The sequence below is a fragment of the Sorex araneus genome, chromosome 1 (genome assembly GCF_027595985.1).
Source record: "Sorex araneus isolate mSorAra2 chromosome 1, mSorAra2.pri, whole genome shotgun sequence".
Taxonomy (NCBI): domain Eukaryota; kingdom Metazoa; phylum Chordata; class Mammalia; order Eulipotyphla; family Soricidae; genus Sorex; species Sorex araneus.
In genome coordinates, this window is record NC_073302.1 from 11,588,890 (window position 1) to 11,611,608 (window position 22,719).

A 22,719-nucleotide genomic window follows, 5' to 3' on the forward strand; every position below is an offset into this window, starting at 1 on the left:
GGAGGAGACGTGGGTCCCCCAGTGAGGCAGCTCTGGCTAACGCCTGCCCCACCGGGAGCCCCCCCACCCCCGTCCTCCTCAGCAACCCCACAGCAGCTGGATGAGACAGTTTCGACAACTAGGGCTTTCGCCGACAGGTCTAGCTTTACAGCAAAAGGAGCAGAATGCAGACAATTCCCCCCGCAACTCCCGTCCTTCCCCAAGGCGCGTACACACACACACACACACACACACACACACACACTCGCTCACGTGTGCGTGGCTTCCCCTAACAATCTTGCATGAGCAGGGTCTGCTCATTACAGGTAACGAACAAGCGTGAGAGCGTCGCTAATAGTGCAGTTTACATCTGAGTCCACCTCAGCGCACAGGAAGGTGTTGTGCCTTTCCGTGGGTTCTGACAAGGGCATTGCATCACCTCACAGGATTCTGCAGAATATTTTCAGTGACCCCCAAGATTCCCGTGCCCTGCCTGTTCACCCCCACCCAGCCCCGCTCCCCGCAGCCCTGGCATCTGGCAACCGCTCACCTTTCGCCTCGTCTCTGTAGTTCTGCCTTTTGCAGAATGTGTTAGCATTGGAATATGCCGTCACACCTAACTAGACACAGTTAAAGTTCCTCCATCGTGTGTGTGTGTGTGTGTGTGAGAGGGAGAGAGAGAGAGAGAGAGAGAGAGAGAGAGAGAGAGAGAGAGAGAGAGAGCGAGAGAGCTCATTTCTTTCTGTTTCTGAACAATAGCCCATTTGGTATGCCACTGTTTGCTAATCGATTCACCTATTGAACGTCATGTAGGTTGCTTCCAATTTTTAGCAATTATAAACAAAACCTGCTGGAAATGTGAGTGTCTTTTGTTTTGATATAACCTTTCCTTGCTTCTGGCCTAATGCCTATGAACGTGTTTGATAACTCACATGGTAAAATGTTGCTTAGTTCTCTCTCTTACTCTCTCCCTCTTTCTTTTTCTCTTATCTTCCTTCCCTACCTTCCCTCTCTTCCTTCCCTCTCTCCCTCTCTCTCCCTCTCTCCCTCCCTCCCTCCCTCCCTCCTTCCTTCCTTCCTTCCTTCCTTCCTTCCTTCCTTCCTTCCTTCCTTCCTTCCTTCCTTCCTTCCTTTCTGAGTCCTTCCTTTCTTCCCTCCCTCCCTCCCTTCATTCCTTCCTGCCCTTCCTTCTTCCTCCTTCCCTCCCTCCTTCCTTCCGTCCTTCTCTTCCTCCTTCCCTCCCTCCCTCCACTAAGCTACATCCTCAGCCCCTCTGTTTAGCTTTCTAAGAAATCACCAGGCCAGAGCCATAGTACAGCGGGTAGGGTGTTTGCCTTGCACACAGCTGACCCAAGTTCAATCCTTGGCATCCCATATGGTCCCCCCAAGCACTGCCAGGAGTAATTCCTGAGCATCACTGGTTATGCAAAAAAGGAAAGAAGAAGGAAGGAAGGAAGGAAGGAAGGAAGGAAGGAAGGAAGGAAGGAAGGAAGGAAGGAAGGAAAGAAGGAAGGAAGGAAGGAAGGAAGGAAGGAAGGAAGGAAGGAAGGAAGGAAGGAAGGAAGGAGTCACCAATCTTTTTGATCCATCTCCCATTCCCAGTGCTTGCCCTTGCTTGCAGCTGTATTGCCATGGTTCTCGTTTAGCCATCTGAGAAGGGGTCTAGGGTGCCACACTAATCTACAGTTCCCAAAGCGCATATGATGTGGAGGATTTTCTTACGTGCTTATTTGGCAACTGTACATCTTCTTTGGTCAAGTGTCTATTCAGATTTCTTGCCCATTAGCTTTTGTTTCCCTTAATTTTTTTTAATTTTGCAAATAGCGTTTTTGCATCATACATGAATAGTTGAATATTTCCTCCCATTGGCTTATCCTTTCATTCTTTGAAGATGGTTTTTCATAAGGGCAGACACTTTTGGGCCCAAGAGAGAGTCCAGCTGATAGGGTGTTTGCCTAGTGTGTGGTGATCTTAGATTTGACCCTCAGAGCCTCATAGGGTCCCCATCAGAGCTGAACATCTGGGTATGGCCAAAAACATCCGGAAGAGAGCAGGCACTTTTAATAAAGTCTTGGTTATTATTTTTTATGATAAACATGTATCTTTTGAGGTTATAGCTAAAAAATAAAACTCACAACCAAATCTAAAGTCATCTAAATTTTGCCTTACTGTCTTCTAGAAATCTCATAATTTTGCATTTTACATTTAGGTCTGTGGTCCATTTTGAACTAATTTTTGTAAAAGATATAGTGAAAATTGTAGTTTTTCTAAAAAAAAATTGTAGTTTTAAAAAAAAAGTCTTGACTTTAGGTTTAGGAAAAAATAATTTTTTTCTTTCTTTCCTCTTATTTATTTTTCTTTTACATTTGGATGCCTAGTTGTTCTGGCACCATTTATTGAAAAGGTGATGCTCTTCTCACTAAATCTCCTTTGCTCCTTAGACAAAGGGCAGTTGGTTACGTTTCTGGGAGTCTATTTCTGGACTCCATCGCGTTCCATTGATCTATTTGTCTGTCTGTTCCCTTATCCTAAGTTGCTGTAATTATTATAGATCTCAGTGAATTTTGGATGCTGGGCAGACTCAGTCCTCTGGCTTCACTCTCCCTCACAATTGTGGGGGCTTTCTGGTTTTTTGCTTTGCCACATAAATTTTAGAATCGGCTGGTCACTGTCCACCTGTGAGCTGGGCCTTCCGTGTGAAGTGTGCTGAGTCAGGAGATACGGGCAGGAAGAACGGACAGCAGTATTGAGTTTTCCTGTCAGTGAACATGAAATATCTCTCCATTTGTTTAGATCATCTTTTATTTATTTCATCTGAATTTTGCAGTTTTCCTCATATAAATCTTGCGCATATGCAGTTAGGTTCAAACCCAACAATTTGATTTTGGTGCTGACGTAAGTGGGTGTCTTCTTGTCGTATTCTAATTGTTTGTTGCTGGTGGAGAGAGGAAGGGATTTTGTATACCCTTGCCCCTTGCATCCTGTAACTTTGTGTGTGTGTGTGTGTGTGTGTGTGTGTGTGTGTGATATTAGTGAACTTGTTAGTCCCAGGAGGGTTTTTGACCATTTGTTTTGATTTTCCTGTACGGAAAATAATTTGAGAAGAAAACCCATTTTATTTCTTCCTTTCCAAGCTGTATACTTTTTTTTCCCCCCTTATGTTACTGTATGAGCTAAGAGGAAGCCAGTCCAATATAATAAGCCTGAGCAGGGTGGTAAGAAGGGCACCCCACCTCACTCCTGATCTCGGGAAACTCTGGCTTTCCAGTCCTAAGTGTGGAACTAACAGCACATTCTTTAGTAGATACTCTTTTCTTTTTCTTTTTGAATCATATTCAGCGATGCTCAGGAGTTACCCCTGGATCTGCACTCAGGAATTACTCCTGGCGGTGCTTGGGGGACCATATGGGATGCCTGGAATCGAACCCGGGTCAGCCGTGTGCAAGTCTACCCGCTGTACTCTCGCTCCAGCCCCTTTAGTAGATACTCTTTATGAGGTGGAGAAAGTCTCCTTCTCTTCCTAGCCTGTGGCTATGGGTTTTAATAAGACCCTTAATCTATAGCTATGGATACCACCATATTATACCTCCCCCTTTAGCCTGCTGATGTGGTAGATTCCATTAGTTGATTTTTGAATGTTGAGGCAGCCTTGCGTAGCTGGAATAAATCTCATTGGTCATGGTCTGTAATTCTCTTAATACACTGTTGGATTGAATTTGCTAGTATTCTCTTGGGAATTTTTGCATCAGTGTTCCCTAGAGAGAGAGAGCGCGCGCAAAGGGCTAATACTCATGTGTTGAACACAGGATACTTGGGTTCGATCTGCAGCACTGCAGAGGTCCCCTGAGCACAGAGCCAGGAGTCTCTCATGGACACTACCACGTGTGTTCCAAAAGCGAAGACAAAACATGATTAAACACATAAAGGTGCTAGGTGGAGTTAAATGTTCAAAGGCAGAAAGCGCACCTGAAAATGGTCCCTTTTAGCGCTCTCTATCTCTCTCTGTCTCTGTCTCTGTCTCTCTCTCTGTCTCTCTCTCTCTCTCTCTCTCGCACGCGATATATATATTTATATATATATGTAGTGAGAAAGTATATGAATGTGTATATATATGTGTGTGTGTGTATTTATATATACGCATACACACACACACACACACACACACACACAAGCCTCCATCCCTCTCAGAGAGCCCAGCAAGCTACTGAGAGTATCCCACCCTCCCGGCAGAGCCTGGTAAGCTACCCATGGCATACTCAATATGCCAAAAACAGTAACAACGACGGTCCTCATTCCCCTGGCCCTGAAAGAGCCCTCAATATGCCATCAAGCTACACTAGCACACGACAGGGACGAATGCAGACATTACTGGTGCCTGCTCGAGCAAACGGATGAACTATGGGATGACAGTCATACAGTGATGTTCCCTAGAGATGCTGGTCTGTGGTGTCCCTTTTCCACAGTTCCATTATCTGGTGTTGGTGTTATCCTGACGTTGGCTTCATGGGATGAGTTGAGAATCGTCCCCTCAGCTTCTGTAACCTGGAAGAGGTTGTAGACAGTTGGTGCCACATAATTCTTAAAGATTTGGTGGAATTTACTAGTGATGTGACCAGGACCTACTGCCTAAATTATTGACCAGAATTTCCTTAGTAGATGTAGGTCTGTTCAACTGTTTTTCCTTGTATAAATATGGTGAATGGTATCTTTTAAGGAATAAATTAATTTCATCTATCTCATCGTCATCATCATCATCATCTCGTTGATCATCGAATTTCTCGAGCAGTCTCAGTAATGTCTCCATTCTCCCTAGCCCTAAGATTTTAGCAGCCTCTCTTTACTCGTCCTTCCCAACGATGCCGCATTGGAGGCTCTTTCAGGGTCAGGGAATGAGACCCATCATGGTTTTGGCATATGAATACACCATGGGGAGTTTGCGAGGCTCTCTCATATGGGCAGGAAAGAGGTTCTCCCAGAGGGAGAAGTAAACTATATAACCAAGAAGTAGGCTATATAACCAAGCTTCCGGAAGCTTGGTTTTAAGTCTCTGGATGTTGGTTGTTGGTGGGATTACACGGTGCCTGGGGCAGTCCCTGGGTGTGACCGCCTAGCTACTGGAAAATGGGAAATCTGGACAGAAGAGGCCCAGTCTCGATCCGAGCAGGCTTGGAGGCCTCAGCCTCGGGTCCCACACACCGGGGTTCCTCTGCCGGTACCTTCATGCATGAGGCTCGCCTGAACGTGTGGAGAGGGGCCTTGAGCATGGCTGTGGCTAACACTCTGGAGGTCTTCAGCCTCGGAAGCTCTGCTCGGGGCGGGGAGGGAGGCTGGAGCCCATCCCCTCCGAAGGGCCCTGGGGAAGACAGCCAGGCGCCCGGACCAGAGACGCTCTGCCTATCTATCATCTATCTACTCTGTGGAAATAGGTCTTCATAATATTTCTTTATTATTCTTCTAATCTCCATGGGATCAGCAGTGATGGCCCCTACTTGATATCGGTCATTTTTAATTTCCAATTACAGTCTACTAGTCTTCTCTCTTTTTTCTTGACAGGAAGTTTATGACTTTCATTGATTTTTTTATTTTCATAGAACCAATCATTGGTTTCCCCTCTATTGATTGTCTGCTTATTTTGTTTTGGATCTCATCCGGCATTTCTCAGGGCTGACTCCTGGCCCTGTGCTCAGAGGACACTCCTAGGAGCGCTCAGGGGACCGTATGCTGGGGAATCAAACCTGGGTCAGCCACACGCAAGGCAGGTGCCTTAAATCCATCCCGTACTATCATGGTTTCCTGCTGGTCATGTCATATTCTGATTTTTTCCCCCCTGCTGCCTATTTGAGATGTAACCACCTCTTCTTTTTTCCAGTCTCCTAAGGCAGAAGCATGGATGATTGATTTTAGATCTTTTGTCAAGTCTAATGCCCGCCTTTAGCCCTGTAAATGACTCCTCAAACCTCTGCTTTCACTGGATCCCGCAGAGTTCAGTGATTTTCCTTAGCTCAAAATAGTTTTCACATTTCACCTGAGACTCACTTTTGACCCCTATGTTGCATAGACAGGCGCTATTTAAAACTCCACAGATGAGGGACTTTCCAGCCGACTTCCTGTTATTGATCTCCATGATTCACAAGGGTCTGAGAGAAATCCCTGTCGGATTTCTACCCTTTGGAGTTTGTTGTGGCATGTTTTATGGCCCAGAGTATAGTCTTTTTTAGGTGACTATTTTGTGCGACCTGAAAAGAATGTGTGTTCTGCTCTCGCTGGATGATGCAGTTCGTTCACGTCAATTAAACACGGTTGACGGATGCCGCTGAGTGGCCCACTCCACCCTTGATCAATTTTCTGCCCAGTGGGTCTGTTGGTTGCTGATACAGGGCTATTGAAAACCCCGGCAATAATAATGGATTTGTCCATTTTTCCTTGCGCTTCGATCAGTTTTATTTCATATATTCTGACACTCTCTTATCAGCCACATACATGTAAAGGATTACTATTTTTAAGATCTTAATACTTAAACCGAAAGAAAAAAATCATAATTATAGATAGATAACAGATTTATGAGTATGGTGGTAAAATGATAATGTTATGCTCCTTAATCAAAAATAATAGGAATGTCAGTTATACTTCAATACTCGATTAATTAGTACTGTCAGCCTGTTGTTCATCCATTTGCTTGAGCGGGCACCAGTAACCTCTCCATTGTGACATTTGTTGTTACTGGTTTTGGCGTATAGAATACGCCACGGGGAGCTTGCCAGGCTCTGCCATGTGGGCGGGATACTCTCAGTAGCTTGTCGGGCTCTCCGAGAGGGATGGAGGAATCAAACCTGGGTCGGCTGCGTGCAAGGCAAATGCCCTACCTGCTGTGCTATCGCTCCAGTCCACTCGATTAATTATTGAAAAGAAAAGAAAACACAGTCTTTTTGTTTTGTTTTGTTTTGGGACCACACCCACTGGCGCTAAGGGCTTACTCTGGGTTCTGTGCTCAGGGATCACTCTTAGTGGGACTCAGAGAACCATATGGGATGCTGGGATCAAACCCTGGTCAGCCACATGCAAGCAGATGCCTTACCCAATGCACTAATTCCTCCAGCCCCTGGTTAGGCATTTGGGAAAAAAAAAATTTTTTTTAAGTCTTCTTAAAGAATATCCTTGATGATTTTTCTTGACGGGACGTTTGTTTTGTCTAGCTACCTTCTTCTGGTTGTTATTAGAATGAGAAATAGTTCTTCCTCCCTTGGCTTTGTATTTATTTATGTTTAAAGTGAATTTTTTATAGATGCCCTCAAGTGGGTTTGTTTCAGTCCACTCTAGCGATCTCTGACTCCTAATCTGACATATTTAAACCATTCACATTTCTTTCTTTGGGGGGGGGGTTGGGGTCAAGCTCCTCATGCGCAGGGTTTACTTTTGGCTCTGTGCTCTGTGATCCTGGTGGGTTTGGGGTTCCGAGCCAGGTCAGCTCTGTGCAAGGCAAGTGACCTGTCCACTGTACTATTGCTCCGGCCCTGGAACCACTCGCATTTACAGTGGCTTTCTTGAATGTAGCTTCATTAATGTCCATCGTGTTTGTCACTCTTTGCTACCCATTGGCATTAGTTCTTTGTTTCCTTTATATCTTCACTGTCAGCTGGAGCACTATAACAGCGGGTAGGGCATTTGCCTTGCACGCAGCCAACCTCGGTTCGATCCCTTCATCCCTCTCGGAGAGCCCAGCAAGCTACCGAGAGTATCTCGCCCACATGGCAGAGCCTGGCAAGCTCCCTGTGGCGTATTCGATATGCCAAAAACAGTAACAACAAGTCTCACAGTGGAGACATTACTGGTGCCTGCTCGAACAAATCGATGAGCAGTGGGATGACAGTGATACAGTGATATTGTCGCATCTTTTCTGTTTTCTCTGATTTTGAGCCATATAGATGATTCCATTTTTGTTATTTTAAATAGCAGGTGAGCTTCCTTGCAACAAGAAAGATGTAGGGCCTTGGGAGTTCACATGGCAGTGTGTGGGTGCTGCTGCCATGCGTGTGCGTGCGGTGGCTGAGAGCCACCTCCCGTCCTCCCCGGGCCCCCCAGCAGAGAGACAGAGACACGGGGACCACAGCCTGATGGGGAAAATGGTCCGTTTAATGCAGAGCTGCTCGCATACTTACAGAGCATCTGAAGGGCTCAGAGGTGTAGGACTGCATGTCCGTGCGACTTACAGAGGTTAAACATTCCAGCAGAGGCAGTTCCCGGGTGCGGGGGGGGGGGGGGAGGGAATAAACTCAATAAACTCTGTCTCCCAGGATATCTATATTGCTTTTCCCTTTCCTTCTATCTGTATATATCAAACAATTAAGTCAAACAGTCAAACAATTAATTCTGCTTCTTACCAACACTTGCAGTCGTTTGGATAAACACAGTAAGAGATAAAGATCCCAAAACTTAGTTCTCTGGGCTCTGAGAGCAAGCAAAGCTTTTACCGTAAATCCCAGACTAAGTCCTCAGGTCGGTTCAGCTTGTCCTTCCCCATGGGGGTCCTGTACCTTAAGTCATGACAGCTTGCATCAAGATCATGCATTTATGCTTTCTAGACTGTCCCATTTTGATTTCGATGCCAGGGCAGCTTTGCCACTCGCCCCGGGTCCATCCCTGTCCCACAGTGGGACCTCCCTTTTGGGGTGTTAGGAACTACAACAACTGAAGCCTGAGTCAAGTAATTACGACCAAGTAATTATACTCAGGAGTATATTTCTGAGTCAGTCAACTCCCAAATATTAGGAGCATAGTAGCAGTGAGCTCTTTCTGAGTCTAAGCAAAGAACATTGCTCTGTCGTAAAATATGGAAAGGCTACAGGGGAAATAGAAAAGCAAGTAATTCACTACAAATACAAAATCCGGAATTACCAGAAAGTTTTGGTTTATTGGTAACCAAGATTAACTTGGGGAACTGTGACAGCGAGATGTAATACACAAAAGAGAGGTTAAAGATAAACTAGGGGGATTAGGGACGCTCGCAAGAGCACTGTAAGCTTCACTGGGAGGAGGAAAAGGGGCAGTTCACTGAGGAAGCCTAAACCACTTAGGTCTGTTTTCAAGTAGCCTCATTCCAGTTCAGAGCAAGGGCAGATTTCTTACACCAGCTCGGTCCCAATTCCTTCCTCGTAACCACTCGTGCCTCTTACTCCTTCCTAAACTGGGATCATCCGGACCTGGTTGCTGCTCTCAGTCACTGAGTGAAAAGGGAATCTGCAAATTCTACCTGATTTTCACTTTCTCCTTTCCTCATGGAGAGCCGAGTGTCCTACCTGCCTCTCTTCCTTTCTCACGGGAGAAGTGTTTGACATCTGTTTTCCAGACAAATCTGGTAACTTCTCAGTTTGTTGTCTGTCTGTCAGCGTAAATATTTGTCCTACAATTTTAAAGGTTAGTTTTTACGGATACAGAATTCTAGGTTGGCGAAGTTATTTTCTCTTTGTTCAGCCTTTCGCTCCATTCTCTTGCTTCCGTTGCTGCTGATGGGGTGGCTGGCTGATGTTACGCTAACCCTGATTCCTCACGGGTTGTTTCCCTGCGCTGTCGCCTGTTAATAATCCTTCCATCCTTGTCTCTGGACCCCCCGTATCCCTGTCTCTGGTTCCCTGAGGCTGGACTGTGCCAATATGCCAGTGTATTAATGGGGATGTGTTTCTCCTGTTTGGCGTTCATCACACTTCTTGGATCTGTGGTTGGGGGGAGGGACAGGGGCCTGCCTCGAGTTTGGGAAATTTTCCCCATGATTGATTACTCCAGGTAACTCTTTTCCTTTCTCGAGGCTCCTTCTGCTGCTGCCGTTCTGTGAATTTGGCACACAGGGACATTGCACCACGATCCCCAACCTTCGCCTGTCCCATCGTTATTTTTCTCTCTATGCATTTCAGTTTCCACATTTCTGTGGACGTAACCGCAGCCTCTCTCGTGCTCTTCCTGGTTGTGTCCAGTGCACCGTGAGCCCGAGGAGGGGCAGGTTTCTTGCCTGGGACCCCAAGTCATTAGTGCCTGTATTTCTAGCATTTGCTCATGATTCCTCTGGGGAGTTTCCCGCATCTCTCCGCATAGCCACCACCTGCTCCTGAATCCTGCCCGTCCCTTCCCTTCCCCAGTGAATCATCACGATGGCGCCTTCCCCGTCCAGAACCTCTGTCATATCCTGGCTCTGGGACTGTTTCCTTTGTCTTGTTGGGACCATGAAATCATGCCCCTTGCCTTTCCATTGGCCTTTTTGTTTTATTTATTTATTTTTTTATTGCTTTGGATTACCCTCCACCCCCCCGCCTGTGTTCTTACTCCTAGCTCTGTACTCAGGGATTATCCCTGGTGGGCTCAGGGGACCATGTGGGGTGCCTGGGATTGGACCCAGATCAGCCGCATGCACGCAGGCGCCCTGCCCACTGTGCTATCTCTCCGGCCCCAAGGCCTTCCGATCGTTTCTTGAAAGTCAGACGTGCCAGCCCGTGTGTCTCTACGGACGGGGGTGACAGAGCCGCAGTACGGAGGTCCCCGTGGACCTGGCGGGCAGCTGAGCTGTGTTTAAGATCAGCTGTAGCCGCTGGCACCCGAGGCATTTCCTTTTCTCGCTCTACTTTCTCCCCTGGCTGCCTCGGCGTTTCCCTGGGAATTCCTCAACAGAGCCCTCATCCCGCAGCCCTCTCGGCGACAGTCCTGCGTGTCACCTGGGGGCCCCGTCGCTGCGGCGCTGGCAGAGACCGTGTTCAGGAACCTCAGAAGGAGATCTCCACTTCCTGGGGGCTGGAGTCCCTGGACGGGGCGGGGACGTTTCGGAGGTACTGCTTCCAGAAGCTTCCTTCCCGCCTCCCCCAGATCTCCTCGCTGGTGCGACAGGCAGACTAAGGTGGCTGGAGCTGTCGAATTCCCCGGCCCGGAAGTCAGACCAGCCTCTCGTGAGGAGCCTTCCCTGGGCTCGGTCCACGTCCTGCCACCGTCCTCCTCCTCATCCCAGGACGCAGCATAAAAACGTTTCTCGAATCATCACCTTGAGAACACAGAAAAGTGTGGAGGACTCGGTCAGCCTGGGCGGGGGAGTTTTATTGATTTAGTTTGTTCTGTTTGGGGGACACACCAGAGGACACTCAGGGCTCACTCCTGGCAGTGCTCACCCCGTAGGGTGCCAGGAATCAACTTGGACTGGCAGGCGCCTTACTGACTGCACTATCTCTCCAACCCCTGGGCTGGGAAGTCTTTAACTTGGGGTGGGGGGTCGAGGGTTTTGCACCACACAGTCCTGGCTCTGTGCTTGGAAGTGATACCCGGTGGTGCTCAGGGAGCACTTGCAGTGCTCAGGACTCCAACTGGGGTCTGTGGGATGCGAAACAAGTACCTCACCCCCACCCCCCGACTATCTCTCTCCATCCCGTAACTTTTGTTAAAATGTAGTGCAGGGGCTGGAGCAATAGCACAGCAGGTAGGGCATTTGCCTTGCACGCGGCCGACCCAGGTTCGATTCCCAGCACCCACATGGTTCCCCAAGCACCGCCAGGAGTAATTCCTGAGTGTAGAGCCAGGAGTTGACCCAAAAAGCAAAAAAAAAAAAAATCTAGTGCTACTCAACCTCCCGCCATGACCTTTAAGAAAACGTTCCTGGGGCTAGTACAGCAGGTGTGGCATCTGGTTCAACCCCCAGCATCCCACATGGTGCCCTGGGCATCACCAGGAGTAATTCCTGAGCACAGAGCCAGGAGTACTCCCTGAGCACCTCGGGGTGTGGCCCCCAAACAGGAACAAACAAAAGCCCTTCCTGCCGGTGACTGGCACCCAGGGCTGCTGCTCCCGACGAGGGGAGTCTCAGTTCTCCGATTCTCCACAGTCACGCATCTGTTTCACGGTGGCCGCTGCCCTGTTGGGAGGAAAATCCTCCACTCTGAGTCTGCTCAGCTCAGTCCGAGCAGACACGAGAGGAGACACCGAGACGCTGTCCCGCGCGAGGGGCCAGACACCCTCTCCCCGGGCCTCCCCTCCCTCGCGGGCCAGACGTCCTGCTCCCCATCTCCCCTCCCTCACGCCAGCCCTAGGGCCTCCGTGTCTGCTCTAGACCAGCTTCTCGGCCTGCTCCCAGCCTCGGTCCCCTCCTGTGCCCCCCCCCCCGCTGTCCGCCCGGCTCTGGGCCCCCGGGATATGCCGGTGGATGGCTCTAGTCTCATGCTACACCCCCATCCATCGGCATATCCCGGGGGCCCAGAGGGGGGCCCTGGGTCCCCCCATGTGAAGAAATGAGCAGAGAGCAGAGAACGAGAGGTTCCGCCACGAGCCTGGGTCCCCGAGAGGAATCCTTCCTCTTCAGCCTGGAGCAGCTGGACTGACACCACGGCTCAGAGGGGCTTCCCTGGAGGCCCTTTCAGAGACCCCCGCCCCACCACCCCGCAATCCTCCCGGACGTGACACCTGGGTCCGTCTCTGCCTCTAGTGGAGAAAATGACCTTGGGAGCCGTCTGCTCTGCCCCAGGTCAGTGTCCAGTGTGAGACCGGGTAGACGCAGAGCGGTCAGGGCCAGCGGCCCGCCCCTGCCACCCCCCCCCCGCTTCCTGTTACGACAATTGCCCACTCTCCATCGGTCCCCCCCAGCCCCCAGAGGGTCCCCGGAGCCAGCAAAGACACTTTCTTTTTGAGCGCGTCTGTCCAGGACTCAGTCCAGGGGAGAGGGGGGACGGCAAGAGCACAGGGGGGCGGGGGGTACTCCTGGCTTCTCGGGGGGGCAGACTCGAGAGCCTTCGCGTGGCCGGGCATGGCCAGCCATAGGCCTGCGTGCGCCTGGGAGGCCGGCTCTCAGCCCCGCCCTGTCAGGAGCGCTGGGGCATGTCTGGAGACATTTGGGGGTGTCACAGCTAGGGGGACAAGGACGTCTCTGGTGGCCAGCCATGCTGCTGGACAACCTGTGGTGTGGGAAGACAAGCCCGTCCCAAAGGATGAACTCTCTGACCTAGTCGGGACCCCTGGCCTCGAGGGTGCTCATCCAGGTGCTTGTCCAGGCAGGCTCTGGGCACTCTTGACAGGACCACGTTTCCCCTTTCCCAGGGCCAGAGGACAGCTCCTGGGTCTGTGGGAGCCTTCCGCGCCTGGTTGTCCTCTGAGGCCCTGTCAGGATCTGGTGAAGTGTCCACAGACGGGGTGTCCACTGAGGCCTCAGACACACAGAGAGGGCGTCCACCTCAGAACACAGGGGAGTCTCCTCAGTTGGGGTGTCCACTGAGACCACAGCAGGAAACAAGGAGTCTCTTCAGTTGGGGTGTCCACTGAGGCCACATCAGGACGTGGGGGAGTCTGCTTAGAGTGTCCACTGAGGCCACAGCAGGACATGAGTCTCCTCAGTCGGGGTGTCCACTGAGGCGATGTCAGGACATGGGGTTGTCTCCTCAGTCGGGGTGTCCACTGAGGCCACGTCAGGACACAGGGGAGTCTTCTCAGTCGAGGTGTCCACTGAGGCCACGTCAAGACATGGGGGAGTCTCCTCAGTTGGGGTGTCCACTGAGGCCACGTCAGGACACGGGGAGTCTCCTCAGCCGGGGTGTCCCCTGAGGCCCCTCAGAATGTGGGCGAGTGCCCACCGCTGGGGTGTCCGCTGATAGCCACCTCAGGACGTTGGGGAGCGTCCCCGGCTGGGCGGCCCCGGGGGACAGGCAGGCAGCGCACCTGAATCCCCACGAGACCTGCCATGAGTGACTGGGGCGCTTTCTTCTCAGCAGCGGGTGGGCGTCTCTCCCACGCTTCCCGCGGAGCATCTGTGTGGGGGGAGGCCTTATGTAAGCGCCGCCCTCACGCGACCTTCTCCCGCGCTGGGGAACCCCCGCCCCGGCGTCCAGAGGGGAGACGCGAGACGCGCTGCTCAGGCCCAGACCCCTGAGCAGCCTCCCCCTCCTCGTTCTGTAGCCCGGACCCCTGTCCTGCCACCCTCCCTTGCCCTCCCCCGCACATCCTGCCCTGCCTCCACCGCGGACAGACTCCCTGCAAGATGCTCCTTGCACCCTGGCAGGGCCTCCGGGCTGCCCAGTCAGCCTCTTCTGAGTTCTGATCCACTTCCGGGGGTCATCAGTGCCCTTTGATCCGGCCATCTCCCGTCTCCCAGGGCCCGGGCACCCCCCCAACTTCTGCCCTTTGGGGCTGTGTGACCTGGTGTGAACCGGTCCCCAGCCCTCGCACGGTGACCCACCGGGACAGTGCGGTCCCAAGCGGAGAGGGTGATGGGGTCCTCAGCCAGCCCGGACCCTGCTCAAGTGTCCAGGGCTGGTGGCCCCCCGCCAGGGGCGCCCCTCCCATGCCCCCAGCAGGACCCAGCCAGGGAGAGCGGGGTGCGAGAAACATTTTGGGGTGCTAATACAATTACCTTCTCTAAAGAAGGCAATTTGCATGTTAATGTTTTGGGTAATTCTGTGCGGGCTCCGGGGCCCCCAGGGCTGCAATTTCTCTGTGACAAAGTGACAAAAATAAACTCGCACATAAAGGAGCATTTCTCTTCTCTCTCATTTGCGCTCCAGAGTGACATTGTTCATGCGAGTCAAGCTGGAGCCGCTGCTCAGTCTTATTTTTGACACCCCCCTCCCCCCCGCCGCCCGCCCCTCTGCCTGGGCAGGCCGGGGAGCTCTGGGGGGTGCCCGGGGGTTCTCCTTGAGCTCTGGGGCCCCCCTCGCCTTCCATCACCCCCACGTGCAAACCCGGGGGGCAGAGCAAGCTGCCTCTGCAGGTGAGTCACCCTGCCTGATTCCCCCCATCTCTGGTGGGGGACAGGAGCCACAGTGAAGAGCGGGAGCCAGGACCGCCCTGTGCCCCCCGAGGAAGCTCGGGCTGGGGTGCGGGGGGCACCCTGTTTATGCTGGCTCCTCCTCAGGCCCCAGGCACCCGCTTCTCTCTTTGCACGCCCTGACCCCAGCCGCTCCTGGGGCACCCCCTTCCCCATCCCCGCTTTCTCCTCCGCACCGACGGAGGCCCGGTGTCTCCGTGTGCCCCGCCTCCATGCTCAGGGCTGCCCCCTGGAGGTGTGCAGGGCTGAGTTTCTGGCGCGGGTGGAAAGGAGAGGCTCTGTGGGCCCCTCGGGGGGCATGGAGGCAGGCAGAGACCTCACCCCTGCGCCCTCAGGAGCAGAGGCCGGGGCACACTCAGGGATCTCGCAGAGGCCCTGGGTCTCCAGGGAGGGGGGGGCCCGAGAGTCAGAGCTGGAGGCCCCGGCTCTGGCCCCTCTGAGCACTGTGGCTTCTGAAGTCCTTTCTGAGTCGGGGTCCTGGCCCCCTCGCTGGGAAGCGAGCAGGTGGCGGGAAGGGGAGGAGGGGGACATGGGTCTCAGGAGAAACGTCTAGAAGGGGCTGAAGGGACTGCTGGATGTGGCGACCCCCCTGACCTGGACGGACGGTCCTCCCCGTCAGAGCTCGGGTCCGAGCCCTCCGGGCCATCTCGGGGGGATGGGCGAGCCAGACCCCCCCTGCAGGCTCTGAGAGGGGGCGCCGGCGGGGCGCTGGCCTCTCGTGGTGGCGCGGGGCGGGGGGGGGGGTATTCCACACGGTCTCTTTCTGCTTCGCGCCCGGCACGGGCAACGGTTTCCGGGAGCCGAGGACGACGGCGAGAGGGAGCCTGGGTCGCAGGAACACTGAGTGCAGCGGCCGCACCCTGTTCCCAGTGGGTTCCCAGCGGGGCGAGCGGGCTCCCGTTTCCCTCAGGTGGGCGGCGAGCAGAGGTCAGCGGGCGCCTCTCGGGTCCTACAGCGCGACCTGGGGCTGGCGGCCCGGTCTGAGCCCAGCCCTCGGCTCTCTCTCGCCACAGACGATGTGAGGGTCCCCCCCCAGCCCCGACAGCCTGGCCGCGGGGTCCGTGCGTGAGAGACGCAGGGAGCTGGGCCCGGGGGACAGAGCAGCCTCCGTCCATGTGGCTGCAGACGAGTCATGGCCCCTCAGCAGCCTTTTCTTGCTGAAGCTTCTGGAGAATTGGAACCGTGCCCTGTCAGCAGGGAAGCCCGGGTGGGCTGTGGGGACCAGCTCGGAGGGAGCCCCACAATGGGTAGAGCCCCCAGCCCCCCGCGCCCCCCAGGAGGACCCAGGTCCTCACCTCCCTGCCTGGTCATCCCCCTGTAACCTGAGCAGCTCAGCATGTTTAACCCCCAAATTGTGTGTGTGCATGTGTGTGCACGTGCCTGTGTGTGCATGTGTGTGTTGTGTACATGTGTGCATGTGTGTGAGTGCATGTGTGTGCGTGTGTGTTCATACGTGTGCATGTGCACGCGTATGAACATGTGTATACGTGTGTATGTATGTGTATATGCATATGTGCGTACATGTGCACATGTGTATGTGCATGTGTGTATGCATGTGTGTGAATGTGTGTGTGCATGTGAGTGTGTGGCGGGGTGTCTCTCGTGCCTGGGTGACTGGGGCCTGCGGGGAGGGTCCAGGTTCCTCAGTCTGGGGCGGGGCCCAGCAGTGGGCAGCCAGGGGGTCTGAGCGTGTGACGTAGCTCGGTGTGAAGAAGCTTCGGGCAAGGAGAGGAGGCGGGTGCAGGCGTCAGAGGGGGGCCGCGTGAGCCGAGAGGCCGGGCCGCGCTGCTTCCTCAGCTCCCGTCAGAAGAGCCGCTCGACCTAGGCGGGATGGACCCTCTGCGTCTCGCTAGGGACAGAGCCCCAGGGGCTGAGGTGGCCTGGCTAAGGGAGCCCTTCCCTCCTGGCTTTCAGAAGGCCGTGCCCCCCTCAGCCCCAGGGGAACCTCCGGCTTCAGCTCCCGTCCTTTGGGGGTCCTTTGAGACGCCCACCCCAGGGCCAGGGCAGAAGCGGGGAGGAATTTGGGAAGCCGGCCGCAATAGCCGGGGACCAGGCAGCACGGCCTGGCTACCGTGAGGGACCGTCGGTGCCCTCCTGGGGAATGTGCCACCACCCAGCGGATTCCAGCCCCCCCTTCCTTTCCCACCCGGACTCCAGGCAGAAAGCTCGGTACTCACACAGCAGAATCTCAGCAGCCACAGACGCCGCTGCTGCCGGTGCATGGCCAGAAGGAGGTTCAGAGGCTGGGAGGAGAGAGGGGACGGGCAGGAGTGTCCTGCTGGCACACGGCCCGACCACGGCAGCAGAGCCACCGGCCAGGAAGCTCAGGCCTGGCATCCCCCGACCCCGGGGTGCGGGGTGGGGCGGGCACTTTCTCATACTTCCAAGGGGGGGTAATATCCCTGGTCGCCCCTGGTGACTGGGATTTAATGACGTCATGTGGCCACGGGTTTCAATGTGGCCACGTCCGCAGGGGAAGAGTGGGGGGCTGCCCAGCCACGTGGCCTCCTAGAAGGGGGGGCTGCCGGGCAGACAGGCTCCGAGAGCCAGGGGAGCAGCAGAGGGTCACCGTGGCTTGGCAGGTGCGTGTGCACACACCAACATGCTCCTGGCCACACCCTTCAGCACTCCGGGGGCGCCAGAGAAGCACAGGGCGCTTTCCCTCCTGCAGGGCCCCTCCAGCAAGAGGCAGTGAGCAGAGGGCAGCCTCGCCCTGCCCTGCTGGTTGATGGGATGAGGCCAGGGTCCTCCGGGGGCTGCACCCCAGGGTCTGGGCACGGACTCGCCCCAAGGCGGTGACGGCTGCCCGGGGGCCCCTTCCTAGTGGCCTTGTCCAGCCCCCCCCCCCCGTCCTCCCAGGCGGAGTGGTCAGGGGCTCAGGCCGGGGGCTCAGGACAAAGGCAGTGGCCATGGGGACCCTGAGCTCCCTGGGGGCGGGGCGGGGCGGGGGGGGAGGGGGCTGGTGTCGTCTCGTCTCTGTGGGCTGTTTCCACCCCTCCCACCTGCACGGGCCGGCCTGGCCCTCGGGAGCTGCTGCTGCCCAGCCTCAGTAACTTTTGTGGAATTCTTTGTCGCAGGTGCTGGGTTCGGGGGCCCCACATGCGCCCGGCACACTCAGGGGCCTGCAGGTTTGGCCACGCCCACGCCTGCCGCCCCCCTGGGAAGGGTTTTCTGCCGACACAGTCCCCACGGGAAGGTGGTGGGATTCCCGGAGCCCACGAGAGGGATGAGCGGTGGGTGATGGGGTCAGGGGACACGCACGGGCTCGGGGTCTGTCCCCCTGCGGCTGTCGGGAAGGAGAGAGGGGCCGGGTGGCAGTGCCCGCTCAGGAGTGGGGGCGGGGCTGGGGGTGGTGCTGTCTATCCCGCTGCCCCCAGGTAGCCCTGGTAGAGGTCGGGAGACCTGGGGGTCAGCCCTGCCCGTGTGACCTGGGGCCTTGCTTTGGCTCCTCCCACCACCCCACCACCCCGAGTCTGCAAACACAGGCCTGAGACAGGGGTCTGCGGCAGGAGGGGTGACAGCACCCCCAGCCCGCCCCACACGCTGGGGAGAGCAGAGCTGGTGCTTCCCGTGAGAGAGAGACAGAGACGGGGACAGAGAGAGACAGAGACAGAGAGAGACAGAGACGGGGACAGAGAGAGACAGAGACGGGGACAGAGAGAGACAGAGACAGAGAGACAGAGACAGAGAGACAGAGACGGGGACAGAGAGAGACAGAGACAGGGACAGAGAGACAGAGACGGGGGACAGAGAGAGATAGAGAGACAGAGACAGAGAGAGACAGAGACGGGGGACAGAGAGAGACAGAGAGACAGAGACAGAGAGAGACAGAGAGACAGAGACAGAGACAGGGACAGAGAGACAGAGACTGAGAGACAGAGACAGGAACAGAGAGACAGAGACTGAGAGACAGAGACAGAGAGAGATCGGGGCAGAGAGACAGAGACAGAGAGACAGAGACAGGAACAGAGAGACAGAGACTGAGAGACAGAGACAGAGAGAGATCGGGGCAGAGAGACAGAGACAGAGAGACAGAGACAGAGAGAGAGAGACCAGGGCAGAGAGACAGAGACAGAGAGACAGAGAGAGACAGAGACAGGGACAAGACTGAGAGACAGAGACGGAGAGACAGAGAGAGGGACAGAGAGACAGAGACCCCCGTCTGGGGAAGCTGCCTGAGGGGCCGTGGACCATGCGTGCCGCCTGACCGCCCCCACCCCTGCCCTCAGCGTCTCCTTCCCCCCTTCCCTGCCGAGCCTCTCCCGAGCCTGTTCCCCGCCCGCAGCTGGAACCTGGCTGGGCCACAGGCACCGCCCGCCTGCTCCTCCCTGTGGGAACCCCGGGGGCTCCCAAGCCTGCCCCCACCAGACCCCTTCCCCCGCTGGCGGGGGACGGGCGTGCCCCACGGGTTGGTTTCCCGAGTCGCTCTTGGTCCTTGCGCGTCCCGGAACCTCCCGTCACCCCAGCCTCCCCCTCAGTGCCGGGCATGAAGAACCGTCCCCCCCCCACGGGCGCCGCCTCCTGCAGTGGCTCCTGGGCCCCGAGGCTTCCTGGAGGCTGCCTGGGACTCGCGTGTGGACGCAGCAGTGCTGGGGCCCGGGGAATGCCAGACTGGCCACCTGGTCTGGCACCCCACACCGCACTTCCCCTCTCTGGGCCTCTGTGTTCCCGTCAGTGCAATGGGCGTGCCCAGCCCCGGGTGTGAGACTCTGCGTCAGCCACAGCCATCTCTTCTGCTTCCTCTTCTGCCAGTGACCACAGTCTACTGCATTGTTTCTCTAGGGAAGGGGAAGGGAGGGGAGAGGGGAGGGGAGGGGCGGGGAGGGGGACCAGAGATGTGATTTTCCTTCATAGCCCATGTGCATGGCTTGAAGTTCCAGTCGTGGCAGAGGGCTCCAAATTAAAAGCAGCTGCCACGCTGAGCCGTTTCCTGCACGTCTCAGATGTCCTCTGCGTCCTCGAGAACGGCCCCCGTGTTTACTCCAGAAAGCCACGAAACTGGGCACGCAGAAGGCACAGCCCGTTCGTTAAGGGTCACCTCTCAGTGTACAGGCCGTCTTCCAGATGACCGGTCCTGGCTTGGGTTGGCTCTTGGTTTTTCTGTTCCCATCCCTCCAAAATAAATAAATAAATAAAAAAAAAGGTCCAGGGCTGGAGCAATAGCATAGTGGGTAGGGTGTTTGCCTTGTACTCGGTGGCCTCAGGTTCGATTCCCAGCATCCCATATGGTCCCCTGAGCACTGCCAGGGTTAATTCCTGAGTGCAGAGCCAGGAGTAACCCTTGTGCATCGCCAGGTGTGACCCCCAAAAAAAAGCAAAAAAAAAAAAAAAAAAGGTCTTTGCACTCCTCCCCCCCACCCCGCCCCGCCCCTGTTAGCCCCAGTTCCTGTCTGCCTTCAGTTCAGGGGATGATACAAGGAATGTTCGTAGAGTGAAGGGTGCCAGTCCCGGCTCCTCAGGGTGTCCCGGGCCCTCGGTCTGGGGCCCCGCGGGGAGGGCAGGGTCCCGCGGCATCTGAGCGTCCCAAGGTCGCGGTGTGGCTGGGAGGGCGCCGGCACTGCTGGCCTCTAAGTGGCCAAGGACCCCGCCAAGGGCCAGGAGCCGGAATGTAAACCGTCGCCGCTCACTTCGCCGAGAACGACGGTTCCAAAGTGCCGGCCGCGGAGCTGAACAAAGTGATGGATGAGGAGCCGGGTTTACATTCCGGCCCGAGCCGCGTCTCTCGAGGGCACCCCTGTCCTGTCGCGGCAGCATCTCCTGGCCACACTTGGACGGCTGGTCTGGCCCGCACAGCGCTGCTCTGGCCTGGGATATTCCAGACTCTGCCACGGAGCATGTGTCTGCCAACAGCCCACCACCACCACACACACACACACACATACACACACACACACACACACAAGTACCTGAGAGTACACGTGTGTCATGTAAGCACACACTGCATGTACTTACACATGATGTGTCCACAGGAGTACACGGCAGTGCCCCTGTGTGTGCATGCTCACTGCCTTCACGCACACGTGTGCTCACACACACCCATGCACACATGGACCCCAGTGGGTCTGTGCCCAGGAGGCACCTGGCCCCGCCATTGACTGAGCCCCCACCCCCGCCCCGCCCTCCCCCACACTCCGCTTCTCTCCAGGCCTGTCTGATAACCATCTAAGGGCTTCCCGGAGGGGCTGGAGCGATAGCACAGCGGGTAGGGTGTTTGCTTTGCACGCGGCTGACCCGGGTTCGATTCCCAGCATCCCATATGGTCCCCTGAGCACCGCCAGGAATAATACCGAGTGCATGAGCCAGGAGTAACCCCTGTGCATCGCCGGGTGTGACCCAAAGAAGCCAAAAAGAAAAAAAAAAGGTCTTCACAGAGCCGTAGAGATGGGACAGTGGGTAAAGCACTTGCGTTGCATGTGGCAGAACCAGGTTTGCTCCCCTGCACCACATATGGTCCCCTGAGCAGTGCCGGGAGTGAGCCCTGAGCACTGCTGGGGTCGACTCAAAATCCAAAACTACGGGCGTGCATGCATGCATGCATACCCACGCGTACATAAACCCATGCCTGCGAACATAAAGCCAGATATATATGAGAAAAAAAAAAGTTTGCCCGTGGGGGGTATTCTGTGCCTTTATTCACGCTGGAGACCCCAGGCTGGGCTCAGGAAAGGCCCCCCTGGCACGGGTGCCGGAGGGGGAGGGCGAACCCAGCAGAGGGTGGTCGGGGAGGGCGGGGGCGGGTCGAGCCCAGGGCCGGGAGCCCGCACTCACCCTCCCGGTGGTCTTCCCCCACCCCCCAGGGATGTGCCTGCAGGCGTTCGCTGAGGCCTTCTTCTACCTGGCGCAGAAGAAGTTCAAGATGCTGCCGCTGCACGAGCAGGTGGCGGCGCTGGTGGACCTGTGCGAGTACCACCTGTCGCTGCTGGACGAGAAGCGCCTGGCCTGCGGCCGCGTTGGCACCGGGACCGGCCGGCGCCCCTGCAGCCACGCGCCCGCCAGCGCCCCGCCCCCTGAGGAGGCCGCCCCTCGCAGCGCGCGCAGGCCCACCAGCCCCAGGCCCGCGGTGCCCTGAGCCCCCGGAGAGGGGGGCCTGCCTGAAGGGGGCCCGGCTGCACGTGGACAGAGGGCGACCGGCCACTCACCGTCCGCCCGCGCTTGGCCAGGGGAGCTTGGCCCGACCGCCCGACCGCCCGAGAGGGCCCCGGTGTGCGTGGGGTGGGGTGCGGGACAGGCTGTCGCACGGGGGTTCCCCGGGACGCCGAGGCTGTGCCCCCGCGAGGCGGAGGGGGGCCGCGGGCAGCGCAGACCTGCAAGGAAGCCGGGTGCCCGGCCGGCCAGCCGGGACGCCCGGGAGAATCACAGATGGAGCACGCCAGTGTCACGGGTGTGCTCCCCGCAGGCGCGGGGATGGGGGGGGCGGCAGGAGGACCCCCGTGGGTCCCGGACCCAGCCCGCGCACCACGGACTCCGCGGGCTACGGTGTGTGAGATCCCGCTGTGTGTATGAGTTCGAGAACTAAGATGTAACTGAGGAAGGGTTCCAAGGCGAGCCTCGGCTGGCGTCCTGTTGCTTTCTGCGTCACCGGGGTCACCGGGTCCTCGGAGTCGGGGCCTGGGGCCTGGTTGGGTGCCCTCCGTGAGGGTGGGGGGCGGTCAGCACATGACCAGCCCCTTCCAGCCAGCGCTGCCCTGGGACCCTGGCGGGAGGAGGGGTCTTCAGAGGGGAGGAAGCAGGACCAGAGTGAGGGCCTGGGCAGCTGAGTCCCACGTCAGCATCTGGGGGGCCGTGGGGACCCCGGCCTCCGCCTCCCCGGCCTGTTTCCTGACCCCCCTCGTGTCCCCACTCTCCCTGAGGCTGCCCAAGGGGGCCTGTCAGGGAACAGCCTGTGGGCGCGGGCTGGCCCCCACGGAGCCCCGTCCTGGGTGGGGGTGACAGGGGTTCTGGGGACGGAGAACCCCAACTCTGTGGAG

At 56.3% G+C, this 22,719-nt stretch overlaps 1 protein-coding gene across 2 annotated transcripts in view; it reads left to right on the forward strand.

Annotated features, from left to right (window-relative positions):
• Positions 1-22,297, forward strand: part of TTLL11 (tubulin tyrosine ligase like 11) — a 207,699-nt gene extending 185,402 nt beyond the window's left edge. For both annotated transcript variants that reach the window (XM_055133390.1, XM_055133395.1), the window contains one exon: positions 21,550-22,297. In XM_055133390.1, the coding sequence (XP_054989365.1) occupies positions 21,550-21,821 (272 nt within the window). In that variant the 3' untranslated portion in view covers positions 21,822-22,297. The remainder of the gene's footprint in view (positions 1-21,549) is intronic.
• The last annotated feature ends 422 nt before the right edge of the window (positions 22,298-22,719 follow it).